The following is an 18,694-nucleotide window of genomic DNA, read 5'->3' as shown; positions in this document are numbered from 1 at the left end:
CCATGAAAACGTTTTACACCCTACCAAACGGAGCCCTAGTTAAATTTAAGAGGGAAAGTGTGTAAAAATTTTCCCATTTTACTGTTGGCTTTGTTTTAGAATTTTCCCCCATTTTTTAGAGGGAAAAGTGTAATTTCTGAACTTTTTTGGAACTCCCCCCCCCCCCCCCCCCCCCAATTTTAGAGGAATGAACGTGTATTGTGGTTTTAGCGCCACTTTTCCCCAACTATGCCCCACTATCATTTTTTTCCATAAGCAGGTAACAGATCACTAAATCAGAATGAGGTCCCCACACACCCACCCCCCTCTACCTCTTTACACATTTTCCACTAACTACATTAAAATAATACCCTACTACCTATTAAACTAATAAGTCAATTCAAGTACCTTAAACTCTGTGTCGGTCAAACCGGGTCGAGTATTAAGGGACGGAGGGAGTAGTACATTGATGATTGATTTGTATAAAAAAGTAGAATATAGTACATGTAAAATGTCCTAAAATCATAGTCCTATATTCTAAATCGGACACCCCATAATTACAGTCTTGTTTCCTTATTTAAACATAAAGTATTTCTCATGTTTCCCTCATTTGGGACCACAAAACAAAAAAGAAATGTACTTTATTCATTTTGACATGTACTTCTTGCGTTTCCGTTTTGGGTCGTCTCTTAATATTTGCATCGCTTCTATAAATGAATTTTTTTTACCAATATTATATTATTTCTTACACTTACTTATTAACCTACCTACACCCCTATTCCCTATAAAAAATCATTTAAAAATTCACACCCCCACTCCCCACTCCCCACCCCTTACGCATTTCCCACTAACTATATTAAAAAAAATTCCCCAATATAACCTAACACCCATTAAATTAATAAGTCAATTCAAGTGTCTTACCGGTGCAGAGTATTAAGAGACGAAGGGAGTACTATTTTCTCTTCCCCATATACTTTTATTTCGATGCATTTTTAGTTAATATAGCACATGAGAAAGTGGAGAACTAAATGGCAAAATATAGAAACAGAACTATAATTTTGGGACGCCCGATTGAAAAATATGACTTTAAATATGTGACAGATGGAGTATTTTTTTTAATCTTAACACTTCTAAAGCCACAAACATCATTTACTATTCACACAATAGTTAATTGTCATTTACGCCCCTAATTTCCTTCTTGTTTTTTTTTTTTTTGTCATTTTTTCCTTAAAAATAGTGTCATTCCTATTCTACCCCCAACCTTATGATGATGACACGCGGGTGTCCAAAAAAAAACTTCAGTTGTTTCTTTCTTCCTCTTCTTTTCCCTGCTTCCCTTTTCTCTTCTCCCACGATTGAAGCTCCCATTTTCTCTTCCTCTCCCCTTTTCTTCCTCTCTCCTCCATTGCTCTTCTCTTCTCTGCTACATGATTTCACCCATCAATATCCTCCTTCTCCTCCTAACCTGATTCTTTCGGCCCATCGATTTCCCTCTCCTCCTCCCCTGCTCCTTTCTCTCTCCTCTGCCCTAGGGCTTCTGTTAAAGCAAACCACAAACGTACTTCATCCCCGTCCTTTTGCAAGGTATCTTAATCTTACAGTTTTTCTTCTTTAATTGATGTCATTCATGTATTTGTTAGTTGTTAATTTTGAGATTGGGTAGTCAACTTTCTTTCTCTAATTATTATTGTTTTAACTCATACCAACTCAATTATCAAATATTCTCTTTAATTTCGTGGTTTTTGTTTGTCGATCTGTAAATTAATGGAATTTATCAAATCCAAAATAATAGGGTTCTTGTTCATGTGAATTTATTGAAATTCTGGGGATTTTTTTGGACATCTCAAATCCAAACTATGAATTTGGTTTAAATGTGTTTTTTTAGGAATTGGATTTTTGGTTTACACGTGATTCGATTTTTGTGGGGTTGAGAGATTTGGTTCAGGGTGTGATCATTTGTTGATTAATTTTCATGATCTGTAGGATTTTGGAGTTGCGGAAGCAAATCAGTTGACTGAATTCAGAGTGAGTAGTTGATTGTGTGTGAAAAGGTGAGCAGTTTCTCAATTTTCTGAATTCAGAGTGAGCAGTTTATTTTCCAGAAAAATGTATTAATGATGATCAAATTACATATTTCGGTGTTAACATTAGCATTACTTGTGCTGTATTTTTATCCACTCGTGCAATATCCATGGAAAGCAAATGATTATCAATTGGTAACTTTTTCATATTAGATATTTTAAAAATATAACTTTTTAATATTTTCATTGTAGTTTTTAGTGGCAGATTCAACATCTAAGCTAAAGTTGAACTCCAAACTTCTCCAGGTTTAGTTCTTGCTACCTTGAGTGATGTATATAACTAATAAGCGATCTCTTTATTGATCATATTTCACCTCCAATTCTTATTTCAGGACTCAATAGTTGGTTCGGTAAATGCAAATCCCAAAGATGGATGGAAGGTTGGCATGAACAAGCAATTATCCGACTATATAGTGAGTTTTTAGCCGAATGTTCCCGTATAAACCGAGACTTAATCTTGTATCTTTAATAACTTGATTGTCCCTGTGACTTGTTTGACTTGTGCACAATGTCACTGATATCTTTTATAATCTATTGTTAAGCTTGGTCTTCAAGTACATGTTATTAAGCTTGGTCAATTATATTAACTTGTCCATTCTTGTAGAGTACAACCATTTATATTAACTTAATATAATTTGCGTAGTCACAATTAATGAACATATATCGAAAATTTTGAAACATCTGTATTTAAGCGATCATCTTTTTTTTTTCTTTGAAGCTGAATTTTACAGTTTCTTTTGAATATTTTTATTAATTGGAAATGTGATTTGGGAAATTTATTTGAAATCCCTCATTTATGTCGACAAATTGGAAGGTAGAATCAGCTTAGAATGTAGAATGTATGTTTTTGTGTAATAATAGGAGAAAACTGTGCTATATTGATGATTTGATGGAGTTTCAAGGCCTTTTGAAATTCTCTTTTTGTGAATTTTTTTTTCGAAGTATATTTTTGATGGCAAATTATTTGCAAACTTAGATCAGTTTATCTAACTTGGTTTATAGACTTATGCTCTTGGGGAGGTTTTTTGTTGGATTTTATTGTGCTATTTATCGGAATATGTGTCTGTGCCTGTCGCGTTACTGCTTTTGCTGAACTCTGGAACTGATGGACTGCTTAGTGAACGGTATGTTTGTGGTTTAGCTACTTCTATGAAGCTGAATTATGGAGTTTATTTTGAGACAAATAATTATTTGGGTACTTGTGGGAATTTGTTTGGAAATCCTCACTTATCTTGGCGAATTAATCGAATAAGCTATTTTGGAAAGTAGAAATCATCTTAGTAATGTATGTAGAATGAACTTTTCGTGTAATAAGAGGAGAAAATGTGGCTACACAGATGGAGTTTCAAGGTCTGTTTTTTTTAATGCAAGAGGGACTAGAGTGCCTATTTGTACAATTAGGTCAGTTTGTTTAACTGCATGGATGAGGAAAAAGGTGTTTGTTTCCAGGAATCCAGGCCTATGGATTTATGCTTTTCGAGAAGTTTTTGTCTTGGATTTTATTGTGTATTTATGTTATTTATCTCTAATATATGTTTGGTAATTGTACATGATACTAGATTAGATTTTCTTGGGTTTGTTTGCATGATTTATAGCGGATATGTATTTTTGGCAATTTACAGGATATTAAGAGGGAGCGTTGGGTTCTCACTGTCGAAGGAAGACTCTATGCTATTGCAGGCTCTCCTGAAATGCAAGTAGACTCAGCTATACCACAAGAGAGTATCTCTCCAGATGAACTTCAGGTTGTCGGTTTATGCTTGTTGTAGATATGATTTGTTTTGCCAAAAAACACGACAGTTATTGTGATGATATGATCTTTATGAATTTTCATGCCGGATGCAGAGAAAGGTGGACCCTTATGCTTTTATGATTGGATTCCGCTATTCTACAACGACAACGATAAAAACAAAACAAATCATGAAAAGTGGTAAGCTCCTCATGCAGACCACTATCCAACAATGCAACCAATTATATTATACGTTCTGCCAGTCTTTCAGAGTGTAACTGATTGTTAAATGTAGGATGTGGTCACCTATATGAGTTACATGTGGATTACCAAAAAATTTCCTTTCTATTATTTTCTTTCATTCAGAAGGACCTTCCGAGTAAAAAGTTACTCTGAAATTGGTCTTATACAATCTACCGGTCCTCAATTTGTATGCAGCCTTTATTCTGTTAGAATTATTGTTGCTGGGAAAAGCTTTAATTATTGATATGAGTAGTCACTGAATTTTGGCTGGGATTTGCCATCAAGTTTATGAAAAAATAATGTACGTCCATGTGTCTGTCCGAGGAAAAGATTCAGAAAAGCGAGAACAGAATTGAAGCTTCCGTTGGAAAGAAGTTAAAGAATGATATGCTTCCTGATATTGAGAAGATTCACACGGTAAAATTGTTTGTTCTTTACTAACTCTTAATTTGACTGAGTAAAGCAAGTTTCTATTATTAAGAAGATTTACCTATAAATGTAGCTTTGTTAGAGTCATAGCTTGTAAAATGATGGCGTATCTCCAAATTTATTCTTAATAATTGATTAGATTATTGGAAGGTATATTATATGAACACCTTTAGTAAACCATGTCACCACTACTACTACTTTACACACTACTCGCTTGTCATCGTGTGAATTTAGCTATGTAGATTTGTTTTGGGAAGAATAACTCCACATTAACCAGGAGTATCAGTTGAACTTACTTAAAGCTATTTGAGATTTGTACATGGCTACTGAAGAACCATGTTAGAGTGTTCATTATTCAGACATGTTTGACCTTAATGTTTACCAAACTGTCAGAATCCTTGATAATTGTTCTTCCAAAATTTTCTTCGGGTCTTTGCATTGGGTTGGTCCTTCAGTTACTAAATATTTTCATTTTTAATTCATATCATCCAATTGTAATCATTTAAATGGAATGATCCAATCAAAACAACAGACGAAAACTTACTGAATTTAAAGAACAAAGCTTCACTTAACTCATAACACCTATCGCCCAAGGAATCAAGAAAACCAAGCAAAATTCAGTCAGAATAAGAGAAGAAAACTTACAGAATACAGTCAATATTTCCTTCTTAAGAGGACAGTAAGCCAACTATACAAGAAAGTTTCAGCAATAATACAAGCTAAATTATAACCGTTGAACTTTAATCATACATGATACTCAAAGTTCAACTCAAAATTTGCCTTCTTACTTAAAGGAAGCATTCTCCATTTTATGATCTTGATGTATCTCCTGAGTTAAATGAGATGTACTTTTATGTTATTCCATTTTGGGGTTTGCATGAAGAATAGGCATGCTTCAGTTTGAGATGGTTATGTTCATGTGCTTGTTTGAGTACTAATTAAGATTTTGTCTTTATAGTGCCAAAATTCATTAAATGTTGCTATAATTTTAGTTACCTGACTTAATGGGTGCGCGTTTTGGGTGACAGTTTTTTTTATCTCTCTGGTTTCGATGAATGGTTTGGCTTTGGGTTTAACAAAAGAACGAAAGGAAATGAAACCCATGAAGCTGAGATAGAGGTCTAAGGCGAGCGCTTGATCCCTCTTTGTGCAAGGTATCTTAAACTTCTCATGATATTGTCATTCATACTTCAATTCAGATTGCTGATATGCTATGTCAAAACTTGATATATGTTTGTTTAATTGTGGTGTAGTCAGATGCATAACTCAGTTAGAAAAAAAACATGATTAATTTCCAGGAGATAAAAAGGATTCAGGTCTCTAGGATAGGAAGTAGTTATATGTTCTTAGTTTCTTATATTGCCATTATTTTCGGTTTACTTGCTTAAAGATGAAATACATGATTTATCTTTGACTTTGTAATTAAGCACCACTGAATTTGAAGTAAATGAAATATTCAACCTTTCCATCTTTTTGTTGAGACATTGTATTTTATTTCTTGTAAATTTTGATGCAGGACAGTCTTATCTTTAGCCTGCCAGACCTTCAACAATGGTTTCGAATCTGTCGTACCATGAAACTCGATTAAACCCATGTGTTGCGGCGTTGCGCTACCGTCATTAGATGATGATCTTGATCTGGGTGTTATTAAGAAATTCCTTCGATCCAGAGTTGTTTTAAGAGATTAATGATATATATGGAGGGAAGTTGATCTCATCTCAAAAATCAAAGCAAAGTTGGCTTTTTCCCTGGAAAAAAAAAAAGAAGCAAAGTTGGCTTTTTCCCTGGAAAAAATAAAAGAAGCAAAGTTGGCTTTCATAGTGTCTGTGCTATGCCTATGGAGTAAATTGAAGGTAACACTCTGTCTAGATATATTTGAAAATTCATGTAGTACTATCAAACCTCGATGGTCCTTGAGTAGTTCCCTTCCTATTTTTAGAACCCTAACAAGCATAAGAAAATTAGTTGGTCTTTGAGTAGTTGAGCCAAGCGAGTTTTCTTGTGGCTTGTTAAGCTTTATGTTTCCTTGTGTGGAGAGTTTCATATGGAAAATCAACAAAATTTCCCTATATCTGGTTGTTTCGAAGCTGAGATTTGGAGCTAAAAGATTTATCATTGAATCAATATGATTAATCTCACATTGATGAATCGTGACCTTCCGTGAAGATCTGACAATATAGAACTGAGTAAAACTCTGCTATGGACCCTATATTTGTGTTTCAGATTCTATTGGAGGCTGCATCGATTATAAGCATTTTAGACAATCTATGTGTTGTCTTTCAATAGACAATTATTTATTAGGTATGTGCAGATTATGTAGGAGATACTTCATTAACTCTTAAACTTGTACTTCTGAGTACTGGTGAGTAATAATGTAGAAAATATAGTGCTTCTGTTACCGTGACTATCTTTCTGCTACCCTAAAACTTCATAAAATGACCTTTCTGCTATCGTAGTTAACTGATTCATGTTCATCTTTGTGCATCTTTCGTTAGGTAATTGCTGAAATGACCATGGAGGTGTGGACAGAAATGTTGAATGCACTGGAAATAGTTAATTCATCACATCCACTTTTGAATGTGTTCATGACGTATGTTCTCGGTAACTTCATAACAACATTAGAATATAGTCCCCTGCCTCTATACCTTATAGTATAAAGTTTCGGACTATAGATCGAATATATTGATTTAATGTTGTATGGATTTGATCTGACTTCAGGGTTGAGGTGTTGTTCTTGTTGTTGTCCGGTTGTCCCCAACAAAAGACTCATCAAACTTTTCAGAAACTATAAGCCTCACACTGAAGAAGTACATGAACAAGGTAAGAATTCCAATCTTGCTCCCTTTCAGAAACAACTTTTCAATTACTAATATATGAGGTCATAAGAAAACTTATGACATGATGCAGAAATTCATTACACTTAAGTCTCTTTCGAGGATATCAACAAGGCTTTTGACCTCATGTTGAAGGGTGAAAGCATCAAAGTATTAGGTGCATTATCTACATGGATGCTTGAAGTGGGAAATGGTGCCCTACCTATGAGTGAAATATCTATTAAAGTAGTCTGTTCTCTTTCATCTTACCTTAGATGTATATCTATGAGTTCTCTCCATAGTACGAGCGTCTAAATTCCGTATATCACAATCGAGGACGCGACAATATAATTACAGGCTTTTGTTATTCTTTATTAGTTCTCTAATTATCAGTTGTAAAATTTATGGCTTTTCTGAAGGATGATTTCATTAATATTTTATCTAAGAAGATTTTACAATAACAATTGTCGAGAGTTTAATGTTGCACGTGGATGCTAAGATTTCTATGAGACTTATATTGTAAACGTATTTATGATTCATTTTATTAATTACATGCGTATCGACTTTGACATTGTTTTTCTATCCTTTACCATAAATTAGTAAATGCTCGTCTTTTACGTAATATTTCTACATATAAATTTGTATATCTTAGGGGATCGTGTACGTTAGCGCACGATCCAACAACTAGTATATATAAAGATAAGGAGAATTACTTAAGAGCCCCTCCGCACGAGGGTAACTCCTAAGTAGTCATCGTTTACAATGGACTCTAACTGTGGGCTATTACAAGGGTTAATATGCATAGGGTGTACAACAAGGTGACCAACATTTGCTATCCAATCTGCCGCTCTATTTGCTTCCCTAAAAACATGTTGGATGAGAAAACTACCAAACTGTTGGGGGGAGTAATTTGATATCATGAATGATATTTTGGAGCTTTCAAGGGATTTTTCAAACACCTTTAATTGTATTTATATTACGAAAATGACAAAGGTCGCAATATGCAACATTAAGGCGTGTCACAATGATGACATGGCATGCTTATGTGTCATGATTTAAATTGGAAACTAAAATATTTAACTTATATAACATGTTATACATGTTCCAAAAAAAGGTAGGAAAAACTTAATATTTTAATTTGTTTCCTTCTTTATATCGAATACCTTATTTACAAATTTTCATAGCTACGTGACACCTATGTGTACCAATTAAATTCCGACACGTAAGATTGCGACAACTAAATGTTGTCGCAACTTGCGACCTTTATCATCACCCATTATATTATAATCAGAATATTATCACCTTCGATGTAGAGATCTTTGATGTCGAGACGGATTGCTTCGTGCATACCTTCGTGTAACGCCAAAGCTTCTGCCATATACTGACAACTTTGTCTTGATCTGTCTCTCGAGATGATAATAGTTGACACTAACATACTGTAAAGCAAATTAAAGTTTTGTCCACTTCTAGCTTAGGGAATATGTAGTATATACTTCAGAAAAGAGCGGCAGACCAACAGGAGGGGGAAGGAGATTTGAGAGGGCGAGAGAGGATGCAGAGTTGTGGGGCAGTTGAAGGAGGAGAAGAGGAGGCTCGATAGGTGGTGGGGTCGTGGGTGGATCGCTAGCGGGCCGCCAGCTCGTTGTTCAATGCCGCTTCTTCTGAATTAGTCGTTGTTGCTGATGATTTTGTTAACCGTGGGTGATGGTGATGGTGATGATGAATGAATAATGATGAATGACAATCACGATTTAGATTTTAATGATGATGATGAAAATCTAATAACGAAAGTAAGTGTAGGAGTTTTGACTTTGATGATAATAATGAGACCCGTCAAAAAATTTATAATAATGAAGTAAAAAAATTTCTTTTCATTTTGCTTAATTGTTTTTTTATATTTGAATTCATAATTATAATAATAACATTACTATTCGACACTGTTAATCGGAATCTGACCTAGGGTTGTAATTTACAATAGGGGATGTCGGAATCTCCCTGATAAACAATCAAAACATATTATATTCGACAAGATTTTGGTGAAAATTAAACGGAGGAAATATAGATTTATATCGGGTATACTTTACGAAATTATATGCATACAATCATCAGTCATTTAGATTACGTTTTAGTATGTGATTTTATTATGAAATTGAAATCGAATTGTGTTTCCATGTTTATCAACCAGACAATATAAACTCGGAATTGGATCTGTTTTATAAGGTGTGTAAATTCTAAGTGCGTCCCAAGCAAACTCATTATCATAAACATTCAGGGAATGCTTGGTGGAAATAAGGTTGTGAACTGACTCAACCCGATGACAAAGATTTTGGATGTTTTAGAGTTTTAAAACAACTGTTATAATTGGAGCAAAAAATATATATTATCACAAGTCAAAGTAGAAAAAACGAAAAAAAGCGAAAATTTTAAAATAAAGGACTACTCCGTATGGAATATAGTGCATGGGTGGAGTTTTTAATATATTTTAAATTAATATAGTACATGAGAAAGTGAAGACCTTAATAGCCAAAGTTAGAAACAAGCCTATAATTTTGGAACATCCAATTTATAAAACGGGACTATAATTTTGAGATAGAGAAAGTATATATAATCTGCAATACAGAAATATATGATGAGGGATGTTGTAGACTTGCAGTGGATATCGGAGGTTTTTGTAAAACTCAATTTTCGCCTAGGTCACAAATTCGATTACCAAGCACAACAAATTTGGGTGTTTTCTTTTTTTTTATTCCTATCATGACTCAACCTTTTCTCCTTTTTTAATTCTTCCAATTTCAGGATTTCAACGATCAAAGCATATTGCTATTTTCCACCTTCATATAATTCATAGTTCGTACTACTCTGTTGACTAAAAATAGGAATTTTATAAAAAGTGGAATATAGTGTGTGAAAAATTGAAATATAGTACATTAATGATTAATTTATATATTTAAAAAGAATTAAATTACATTGAGAAGGGTAACATAGAGTTATTTTAGAACTCTAGAAGATCCAAAATCCTTGTCATCGGGTTGAGTCAGTTCACAACCTTATTTCCACCAAGCAAAATACATTCATTTGTTTTCAAGAAAAGGACTCGTGGAATAGAACGCCTCTGTCTTAAATTTATTATGGAGTAGTCTCTTCTGGTCCTGAATGTTTACTTTTTTTTTTTTTTTTTTTTTACCGTTGACTCTTGCATCTATTTAAAAGTTTAGAGATTCTTTTAATTTATTCTTAATACTTCCTCCGTTACGGAAATATCGCATCATTTGTTTTTGCACTATTCGCACTACGACTTTGGCCATATGTTGTGATCGTACGTGAGGAATTTTAATCATGTGGGATTATGTTAGATTTGTTGTTGATATATATTTTCTAAATACGAAGTATTAATTTTTATAATTTTTACTTGAACACGATATGAGATATTAAGAGTCAAAGTAAGGGTTAGATGAGTAAAATTCAACCATAGTGCGATATTTCCGGAACTAAGAAAGTATAAGAAAAAGAATAATCATGTGGAATATACTTGATTATGTCACTAAATGCTTTTAAAATATCAAATATACATTGTCAAAGGTGCACAATTGAGATTGAAGATCGATAAAAAAAACCGATGGAGTAACATTATGATCGTTAGTTTTTAATTCTTATTTACTAAAGTTGTTATTATTTATTCTTGAAGGCGAAGTTGGGTTAACCTAAATTTTATGCAATGGCAAATTGGAGTGAGATCCCTCGAGAGCTTGTAAGAAAAGTTGCAAGTGAGCATGCGGAAACTATGGAAGATTTTGAAGAAATTGGAAAAGTTTGTTCTGATTGGAGATCTGCAACAAAGGATATCAACTTCTGTCCTTTAAAAAATACCCAACTTCCTTGGTTGATGCTAGTTGACACACCGCAGATTTTACAGCCTCTCAAAACACATGTTTCAAAAAATCAATTTGCCCCAACATGACGATGACGATGACGATGACGATGACCATGTGAGGTATTTCTCTTCAAAAGGTTGGCTTATTTCTGTGAGTATGAAAAACCGTAATATCACCCTTTTAGATCCCGCCTCTGGCAAAGTAATCAAGCTACCAACTGTTCCACTTAATATGCTACGGTGCGGCGGCGATTGGTATGATGACAGTTACTTAGGCTACTTTTCCAAATTTATTCTATCGGAAAGGCCGTCCTCTTGTGACGGCGATTTTACGGTGGCAATGATGTTCGACGGGACCCAACAATTGGTCTTTTGGAGACCCGGGGAACAAAAGTGGACTAAACCCGTCGTTGATTTTGACATTAATTGGGTGTTGGATACCTGTTTTTTTAATGGAGAATTTTATGCCATTGATCATTTAGGAAAGGTCATGGCTTTCGGAAGTGAGATCTCAAACCGCCAACCGCGAATTGTTGTAGACTTAATAGATAAAGGTGTTCTATTCGAACAAACTGATGGCAAGTTTTACCTAGTCGAAGTGGAAAGCAAATTATTGGTGTTACATAGGCATCATCTGTTACTTGAAGATGATGAGATAAATCCGGAGAACACAAATGAGGTGTGTTGGACCATATGTTTTGAGGTTGTTGAGTTGAATGTTGACGATGGCAAAGTCAAATCAGTTGAGGGTGTCGGCAATCGAGCTATTTTTATAGGTCTAAACTCTACCTTTTCAGTTGAAGCATCGTCGGGTAAACGTGGTTGTAAACCTAATTGTATTTATTTTACCGATGATAATTGTGAGCATTATCATACGGAGATTCTTGGAGGAGAAAGTGATATGGGAATTTACAGCTTAGATAAAGGAAAACTCATTGAACGATTTTACGAAGGTCCGTCACAATTTTGTTTCACCACTCCACCTATATGGGTGGAACGACGTGGGAACATCTAGGGTGCCAAACACATGCAACCATAGGCGGCCTTAGCTATGGGCATGGTGGGGCACGTGCTCCACCATTATTCGACAAATCTAAGAACCGCATAAACAAGTATATTTATAAATATTGCGTACGAATCTTATATGAATTGTAGGTTAGCTCAGTGGTCAGATCGTGGGTTTTAATCCTTCTGGGTGCAATTTCTGTTTTTTTTATAATATTTTTCCCGTTGTTTTTGTTCCTATCTATAATCCATTTCCTTTTCATTTAGTTTTTCTAATATTTTCCCCTTTTATATACTCCATATTATTAATAGGTTTTAAACCAAAGATATTGAACAAATTACTTAAATAACTATGATATCAGCGAGGAGGAAATTCTATGCAGTTGTCAAACTGGATATGAATAAGGCTTATGATAGAGTGCGCTGGGAGTTTTTGTTCCAGGCCTTACAAGCTTTTGGCTTTCCTCCTTACTGGATCAACATCATTAGGCTGTGCGTCACGACAGTGTCATATCAGGTCCTTGTAAATGGTGAGCCTACTCGGGCTTTTCAACCACTCTGCGGGTTGCGTCAAGGGGATCCTCTTTCCCCTTATTTGTTTGTTCTATGCATGGAAGTGTTCTCTTCTATTTTGCACCGTGCGGAAAGGATGCACTTGATTGAGGGGATTTCTATATCTCGTGGTGCTCCTTCGATCTCACACTTATTCTTTGCTGATGATTCTCTCCTCTTTTTCCGTATGTCGCCTGAAATTTGCGACCAGGTGCTTGCCTTGCTGTCTGAGTTCAGCTCCATTTCGGGCCAGGTGATTAACTACCAGAAATCCTTTGTTAACTTCAGCCCTAATACTCCGCAGGACTATTGTGATTTCCTGGCTGCTTCTTTGCGCTTGGGGCAGCGTTCTTCGTTAGGGCCTTATCTAGGGGTTCCTGTGGACATGGGTCGTTCTAAATGTGATGCATTCTACGGCCTAGTGGATTGCATAGCTCGCCGAATTGCTAATTTTGCTTCCTTGCGCATGTCGTCAGCGGCAAAATTAGTGGTTATCAACTCCGTTCTAGTGGCCTCCATCACACATGTTCTTGCAGTTTTCAAGATCCCGAAGTCGATTTGTGAGCGGATCGATCAATTGTGTCTTCAGTTTTGGTGGCGTTCTTCTGCTGATTCCAGGGGAATTTCAATGCTTCCGGCTTCTATTTTACACCTTCCGAAAGGAATGGGGGGTCTTGGTATTAGAAGTATTCAGGATTTTAATCAGGCTCTCCTAGCGAAGAATGCTTGGCGTATTGTTCACAACCCTCAACTTCTTCTTTCGCGCCTTTTCAGGGTTCGTTACCCGAATCTTAGTCTTGCTGGCTCTAGGGCTTCAGGTTCTCGGCCTTCTTGGGGATTTAGGAGCCTTGCTGTAGGGTTCCAAGTTTTGGATCAAGGGATAGCTTGGAAACCAGGGGCAGGGAATCATATTCGCATTACTCAGGATACTTGGGTTCCAGGTAATTTGGTTCGGTTCAAGGCATCGGTTATTGAGTCGGTTAAGCCTACTCATGTTTCCTCATTACTAGATCCGCGTTCCTACGCGTGGAATGTTGAGCTGGTGCATCAACTTTTTGATGACCACACAGCTAGTCAGATTCTAGCTTTGGAACGTCCTTCGGTACAGAAGGACGACTTTGTCTACTGGAAATTTTCTTATGATGGAAAGTTTACGGTTCGTTCAGCTTATGCTATGCTCATGGGTCAGAACCACAATGTGGCCTCGCAGACTACAATTCCCTCTGCTTCTTGGTGGAAACATTTTTGGGGGCTAAAGATTATGCATAAGCTTAAGGTTTTCTTTTGGAAATTGCTTAGGCACTCTCTTTCGTTAGCCTCCATTCTTCAAATGGGGGGTATGCCAATAGATCCAGCTTGTTCCTTTTGTCATCAGTTTCCTGAGACTTTTGAGCATTTATTTAGGGATTGCCCCTTGATAACCCAATTCTGGGCTGCTTCTTCTTCTCTTCAAGTTTTGTTGCCAAATCCGTCAGGCTCTTTGGAGAATTGGTGTATGGGGTTTATGGCAAACTGTTCTTCTTCACGTTTTCACCAGGCTCTGTTAGACAAATTCATTTCTCTGTTATGGTCTGTGTGGATTCTCCGCAATAATATCAGGTTTCGGAATGCTGTCTGGGATCCGGGAGCGTTGTCAGCTTTATTGGTTTCCTGGACGGTGCGCTGCTCTGAGGTTCGTGCAGTTTCTCCCCCTTCTTCAAATCAATCGCGTACTCTCTGTCCTATCCCGTTGGACCATCCAGGGCTTTCTCGCCCGGTTATGGATTTCTCTGTTATTTGTCTCATTTGTGATGGTGCTTGGAATTCCACAACCAATGGGGTTAGGTTGGATTCTTCAAGATCCTATAACTCTGTCCCATTCTGGGGGGGGGGGGGGCAGGCCTGTGTGTTAGCTTCAACTTTGCAGGCAGAATTATTGGCTTGTCTTTGGGGGCTTCGGATGGCCATCAATCGTGGTTTTACTAAGGTTCTTCTGTTTTCGAATTGTGCTGTGCTTATTGACTTGGTAACTTCGTCTCAACCAGGTCCTGTTTCGATTACATGGGCTCTTCAGGATTTGCGTCTTCGACTAAGGTCTCTAGAGATGTTTTCAGCCCTCAAGGTCTCTCGCCAGTTTGTTCTTCCGGCTCATAGACTGGCCACTTCGGCTCGTCGTCGCCATCTCATTAGGCATAGATTTTAGTTTGTTTGTTTTGTTTTTATTTTCATTGCTAGTCCTCTTGTCAAAAAAAAAAAAAAAAAAACTATGATCTAAATTGTAAATTTATTTCGTATTTCTAATGCGCCCATGTCAAACACTCTGACAAAAATGCAATAGCATCTACTCAATGGATTAATTTTAGAACACATCCTAAATTATATAATATTTTAAAAATAAAAAAACCTTGCATTTAACTAGTCAACCACTCAACCGCTAAAAGTTGCATTAAAAAAATATACAAATTGCTCAAACTTTCTTAAATTGTTAATTAAAATACATGCATACTTGATAAAAAAAACTTGATTAATAATATAACATTATAACTCGTGCATTGCACACGTTAAATAACCAGTACCCTGTATTACATTAAGTAGTAATTTGTACGTTTTACTTTCGAATCCTTTGAACCTACATAATAGTATTAATAGGTACGTCACATATATGTTAACTGTATAGATGATTTCAGCGTTATTTTATGAGTATATCAGTATATGTTATTTAAACTAAACGGACTTGCTTTTAACGAATATTGAATAGTTCTCTACAAAGTTTAAAGTCATGGGTCTGCCACCAACATCTAAGGTGCGCCCAACGCACGCAACATCTGAGGTGCCTATAAGCGGAGACCTCAGCTCGTTGTTGGATTCAGTTGTCTATTAATGTAGTTTGTTAATAATCAAGGGAATTCAAATTATGAATTATGCGAAATAGAATTTGACTTTTTTTGTTACTCTCGTATCGAGAAATTAATTAAGCTACAAGTTGTTTTTCTTGTACTGCATACTACCTTCGTTTCAGAAAAATTTTTATAGTTACTATTTGCACGAACTCTAATGCAATATCTATTTATATCTATCTATCTACATATAATATACTAAAAGAGAGGAAATCAATGTGGTGATGACAAATGTCACTCATTGATTCGCCTCTCTTTTAAAATAATAAAAATAGTATTTTTCTCTAATTATCTCTAAATAAAAAACTATTATGGACTACATAATATTATATTTTCTAAAGGCAAGGAAACTATATTTGCATATACGATTAACTAAATATACTATTGATTTTATTTATATATAACATGGATATCTTTACATTTTACAAAGTATATGACTACTTTTCCATTATATTTTATTCTATATATACATTATTGGATCTTCAATGTATATATCTGATATCTATAAACTATAGTAAATAAAAGGAAATCAATGTGGTTAACTAACTTATTCGGCAATTTGACTTAAGCATCATAACTTTAATGAAAGTGGCTGTGCATTATTATGTATACAAAGTATTTATTGATTATGGACTTATGGTCTACAAAGTTTATTTATTGATTATGGTCTATCAAGTGTTTATACTCTATTATTAAGGTATTAAACAACTTTTAAGAATAGTAATTTTTAAATTCATGAGTACAAATACTAGCATTGTCATAATCAAAGTGATGGTCAGTACTATACATGGTCTCTTTTATAGCAAATATACACAATATGGAGGTTTTTAAATGACGCCCACATTTTACTAAAAACGCCCTTTTAGTGTTCGAAAATACAGTTTTTCCCTTTTAATATTCACTCCCTCCCATAATAATAATAATAATAATAATAATAATAATAATAATAATAATAATAATAATAATAAATTAATTAATAATAATAATTAACAATAATTAACAACAACAACAACAACAACAATAATAATAATAATAATAATAATAATAATAATGATTTCTCTCAAAATGGGCGATTAGGGCAGGATCATTTAGGGCACTTTCCACGTTCCCGGTGTTCGGAGGTACGGTCGACGGCGGTGCAGGAGGTTCCCAGGTGGTGCATCGGCGGCGGTGTAGGAGTTCGTCGGCGGTTTCCAGGTGTTTACACGGGGTGTTTTGGTGCGATTTCCAGGGGGTTTTCAGGTGCTGTTTGGGTCCGTTTTGCAGGGTGGTTCAGGCGGTGTTTTGCAGGGTATTTCAGGGTGTTTTTCAGGGTGTTTTGCAGGGTGTTTCAACCGGTGTTTGGTGGTCTGGTTTACGTGAATTCGCAGGCGACGATCTGGTTTGGTGGAGTTTCGAAGGAGGTTCTGTTACGTGGTTGGTGTACGTTGTTTGGCAGGGTGTTGGCTGGGTGCAGGAGGTTCGTCGGCGGCTTGTTTGACGCCGGTAGGTTGTTTGGTGGTCTGCTTTGGCCGGCAGTTTGTGTGGCAGTTTGTGTGGCATTTGTGTGGTTGTCGGGTGCAAGGTGTTGGCTTGCTGTTTGTGTGGCATTTGTGTGGTTGTCGGTGGCTGGCTACGTGGTTGTCTTGTGCGGTTGTTTGTGTTGCTGTTTGTGTGGTTGTCGGTGGCTGGCTACGTGGTTGGTGTACGATATTCGGTAGTTTGTTTGTCTGGTGATCGTTGTTGTTTCAGTGGTGTTTTGGTGTGGTTACTTTTTGGTTGAAGTGCTTTGCTATGGCTAGTTCCGTTGAGAGGTTTCATTGCCCTTTTGTGGGTCTTAGCGGGTGCCAGGATGGAGGTGGGCGTGGTCTGGTCAGGAGTTCTCTGATCACTCACTTACGGGATCGTCATTGTTGCTCTGGTGTGCGGGATGTAACCCGTCATTCCCTTACTACTAATTTGCAGGTTTTTTCTACGGCTGAGGTGACCTTTCGTCGTATGAGAATTTGGCTATGTGGATATTGTTTCAAGACGCATACTCATCGTATTAGGTGTCGACATGGCAGTGGTTCTAGTACGGTTTTTGTGGACCCACCTGATTCTGGGGATGGTACTATTCGTTTTACTCTCTACGGTATTCAAAAACCACAAGCTCCTGCTTCCGAGCTGTCTACTTCTGATGCGCCTCGAGAACATCATTTTTCTTTTGATGTTGCTCTTCTAAACACTTTATGGTCTAAGCGGCTGCGTTCTGTGAAATCCATCCCTCCCAAATGTCGTTTGGGTTTTTCGCGAGTTCTGAAAGGGGCGCTTGATAAGGTGATTTGCAGACCAGATGACATTGTTTGTTGGGTTCAGTTGCTCGTGTTACCTCTTTGTGTCCTCAAGACCTTTTCTCCACGAAGTAATCGTGAGTGTTCCTCCGGTGTTAGGCGGCGACAACAGGAAGAGAGTATCACCTATGCTATTCGTTCTTGGGGTGTGCCCGGTGGTTCTGAGCAACTTGTCATAGACACATTGGCTAGCGTGTCTCCCCCTCTATTGGATGTTGACGAAGACCATGATTTGGCGGAGCGTAATATTAAGCAATGCAAGAGAAAGATTTCTGATGGTCACTACACTGCTGCCGTTAGGGTTCTTTCTTCCTCAGGTCTTGCCCCTTACAATGATGCTACTCTTGCAGATTTGCAAGCAAAGCACCCTTCCGTTCCGGTCCCTACCTTACCGGATATCCCTGTTGATCATCACCTTACTGCTTCCTCCGCCGTTGTTTTGGAGCAGATTAAGGGCTTTCCGCGTGGTACTTCGTGCGGTAGAAATGGCTTGCGTGCTCAACACCTTTTGGATTGCTTGGGTGGTGCTGCTATAGCTGTTTCTGATGAGTTGGTGGATGCTATCACTCAGGTAGTTAATCTCTTTTTTGCTGTAGCTGTTTCTGCTGAGCTTGGAGGATACATTGCTAGTGCTCCTCTTACGCCACTTGTTAAGCCTGGTGGGGGTATTCGGCATATTGCTGTGGGCACTATTTGGAGGCGCCTTGTTTCTAAGGTCGGGGCTGCTTTGGTTGGTCCGCGTTTAGGAAACTACTTTGGGGGTCTTCAGTTTGGAGTTGGGGTTCCAGCAGGTGGTGAGGCCAT

The 18,694-nt window shown here is 36.8% G+C and overlaps 2 protein-coding genes and 1 long non-coding RNA gene across 6 annotated transcripts; all 3 read left to right on the top strand.

The window, feature by feature from the left end:
• Nucleotides 1-1,277: 1,277 nt before the first annotated feature.
• Nucleotides 1,278-7,854, top strand: LOC110788100 (uncharacterized). Of its 4 annotated transcripts, none has more exons than XR_002533247.2 (12): nucleotides 1,278-1,563; nucleotides 1,963-2,030; nucleotides 2,253-2,306; nucleotides 2,393-2,473; nucleotides 3,683-3,805; nucleotides 3,906-3,990; nucleotides 4,363-4,449; nucleotides 5,490-5,615; nucleotides 5,983-6,314; nucleotides 6,957-7,051; nucleotides 7,180-7,281; nucleotides 7,369-7,854. It is a non-coding gene; the product is annotated as an uncharacterized lncRNA (long non-coding RNA). The 4 variants fall into 4 exon arrangements; XR_002533246.2 differs by having other exon boundaries at nucleotides 4,357-4,449; nucleotides 5,978-6,314; XR_002533245.2 differs by having other exon boundaries at nucleotides 1,279-1,563; nucleotides 4,357-4,449.
• A 3,135-nt stretch (nucleotides 7,855-10,989) lies between these two features.
• Nucleotides 10,990-12,160, top strand: LOC110787637 (uncharacterized). Its single transcript, XM_056832774.1, has 2 exons — nucleotides 10,990-11,082; nucleotides 11,165-12,160. The coding sequence occupies exons 1-2, from the start codon at nucleotides 10,990-10,992 to the stop codon at nucleotides 12,158-12,160; spliced, it is 1,089 nt and encodes a 362-aa protein (XP_056688752.1).
• Nucleotides 12,161-12,502: 342 nt separating this feature from the next.
• On the top strand, nucleotides 12,503-17,278 carry LOC110787647 (uncharacterized). Its single transcript, XM_021992281.2, has 2 exons — nucleotides 12,503-14,803; nucleotides 16,661-17,278. Exons 1-2 carry the CDS (start codon nucleotides 12,503-12,505, stop codon nucleotides 17,276-17,278), a joined length of 2,919 nt encoding a protein of 972 aa, XP_021847973.2.
• Nucleotides 17,279-18,694: the final 1,416 nt, after the last annotated feature.

The sequence above is a fragment of the Spinacia oleracea genome, chromosome 6 (assembly GCF_020520425.1).
Source record: "Spinacia oleracea cultivar Varoflay chromosome 6, BTI_SOV_V1, whole genome shotgun sequence".
Lineage (NCBI taxonomy): Eukaryota > Viridiplantae > Streptophyta > Magnoliopsida > Caryophyllales > Amaranthaceae > Spinacia > Spinacia oleracea.
This window is presented reverse-complemented; position numbering and strand designations above follow the sequence as displayed.

What these genes read in the sequence shown, in the direction of transcription:
- LOC110787637 (XM_056832774.1), top strand. Translation starts at nt 10,990, where the DNA reads ATGGCAAATTGGAGTGAGATCCCTCGAGAGCTTGTAAGAAAAGTTGCA. An exon ending in ATTTTGAAGAAATTGGAAAA is followed by an intron (nt 11,083 to 11,164) that starts GTTTGTTCTGAT and finishes GGTTGATGCTAG; the next exon opens with TTGACACACCGCAGATTTTA.
- LOC110787647 (XM_021992281.2), top strand. Translation starts at nt 12,503, where the DNA reads ATGATATCAGCGAGGAGGAAATTCTATGCAGTTGTCAAACTGGATATG. An exon ending in AGATGTTTTCAGCCCTCAAG is followed by an intron (nt 14,804 to 16,660) that starts GTCTCTCGCCAG and finishes CGATTAGGGCAG; the next exon opens with GATCATTTAGGGCACTTTCC.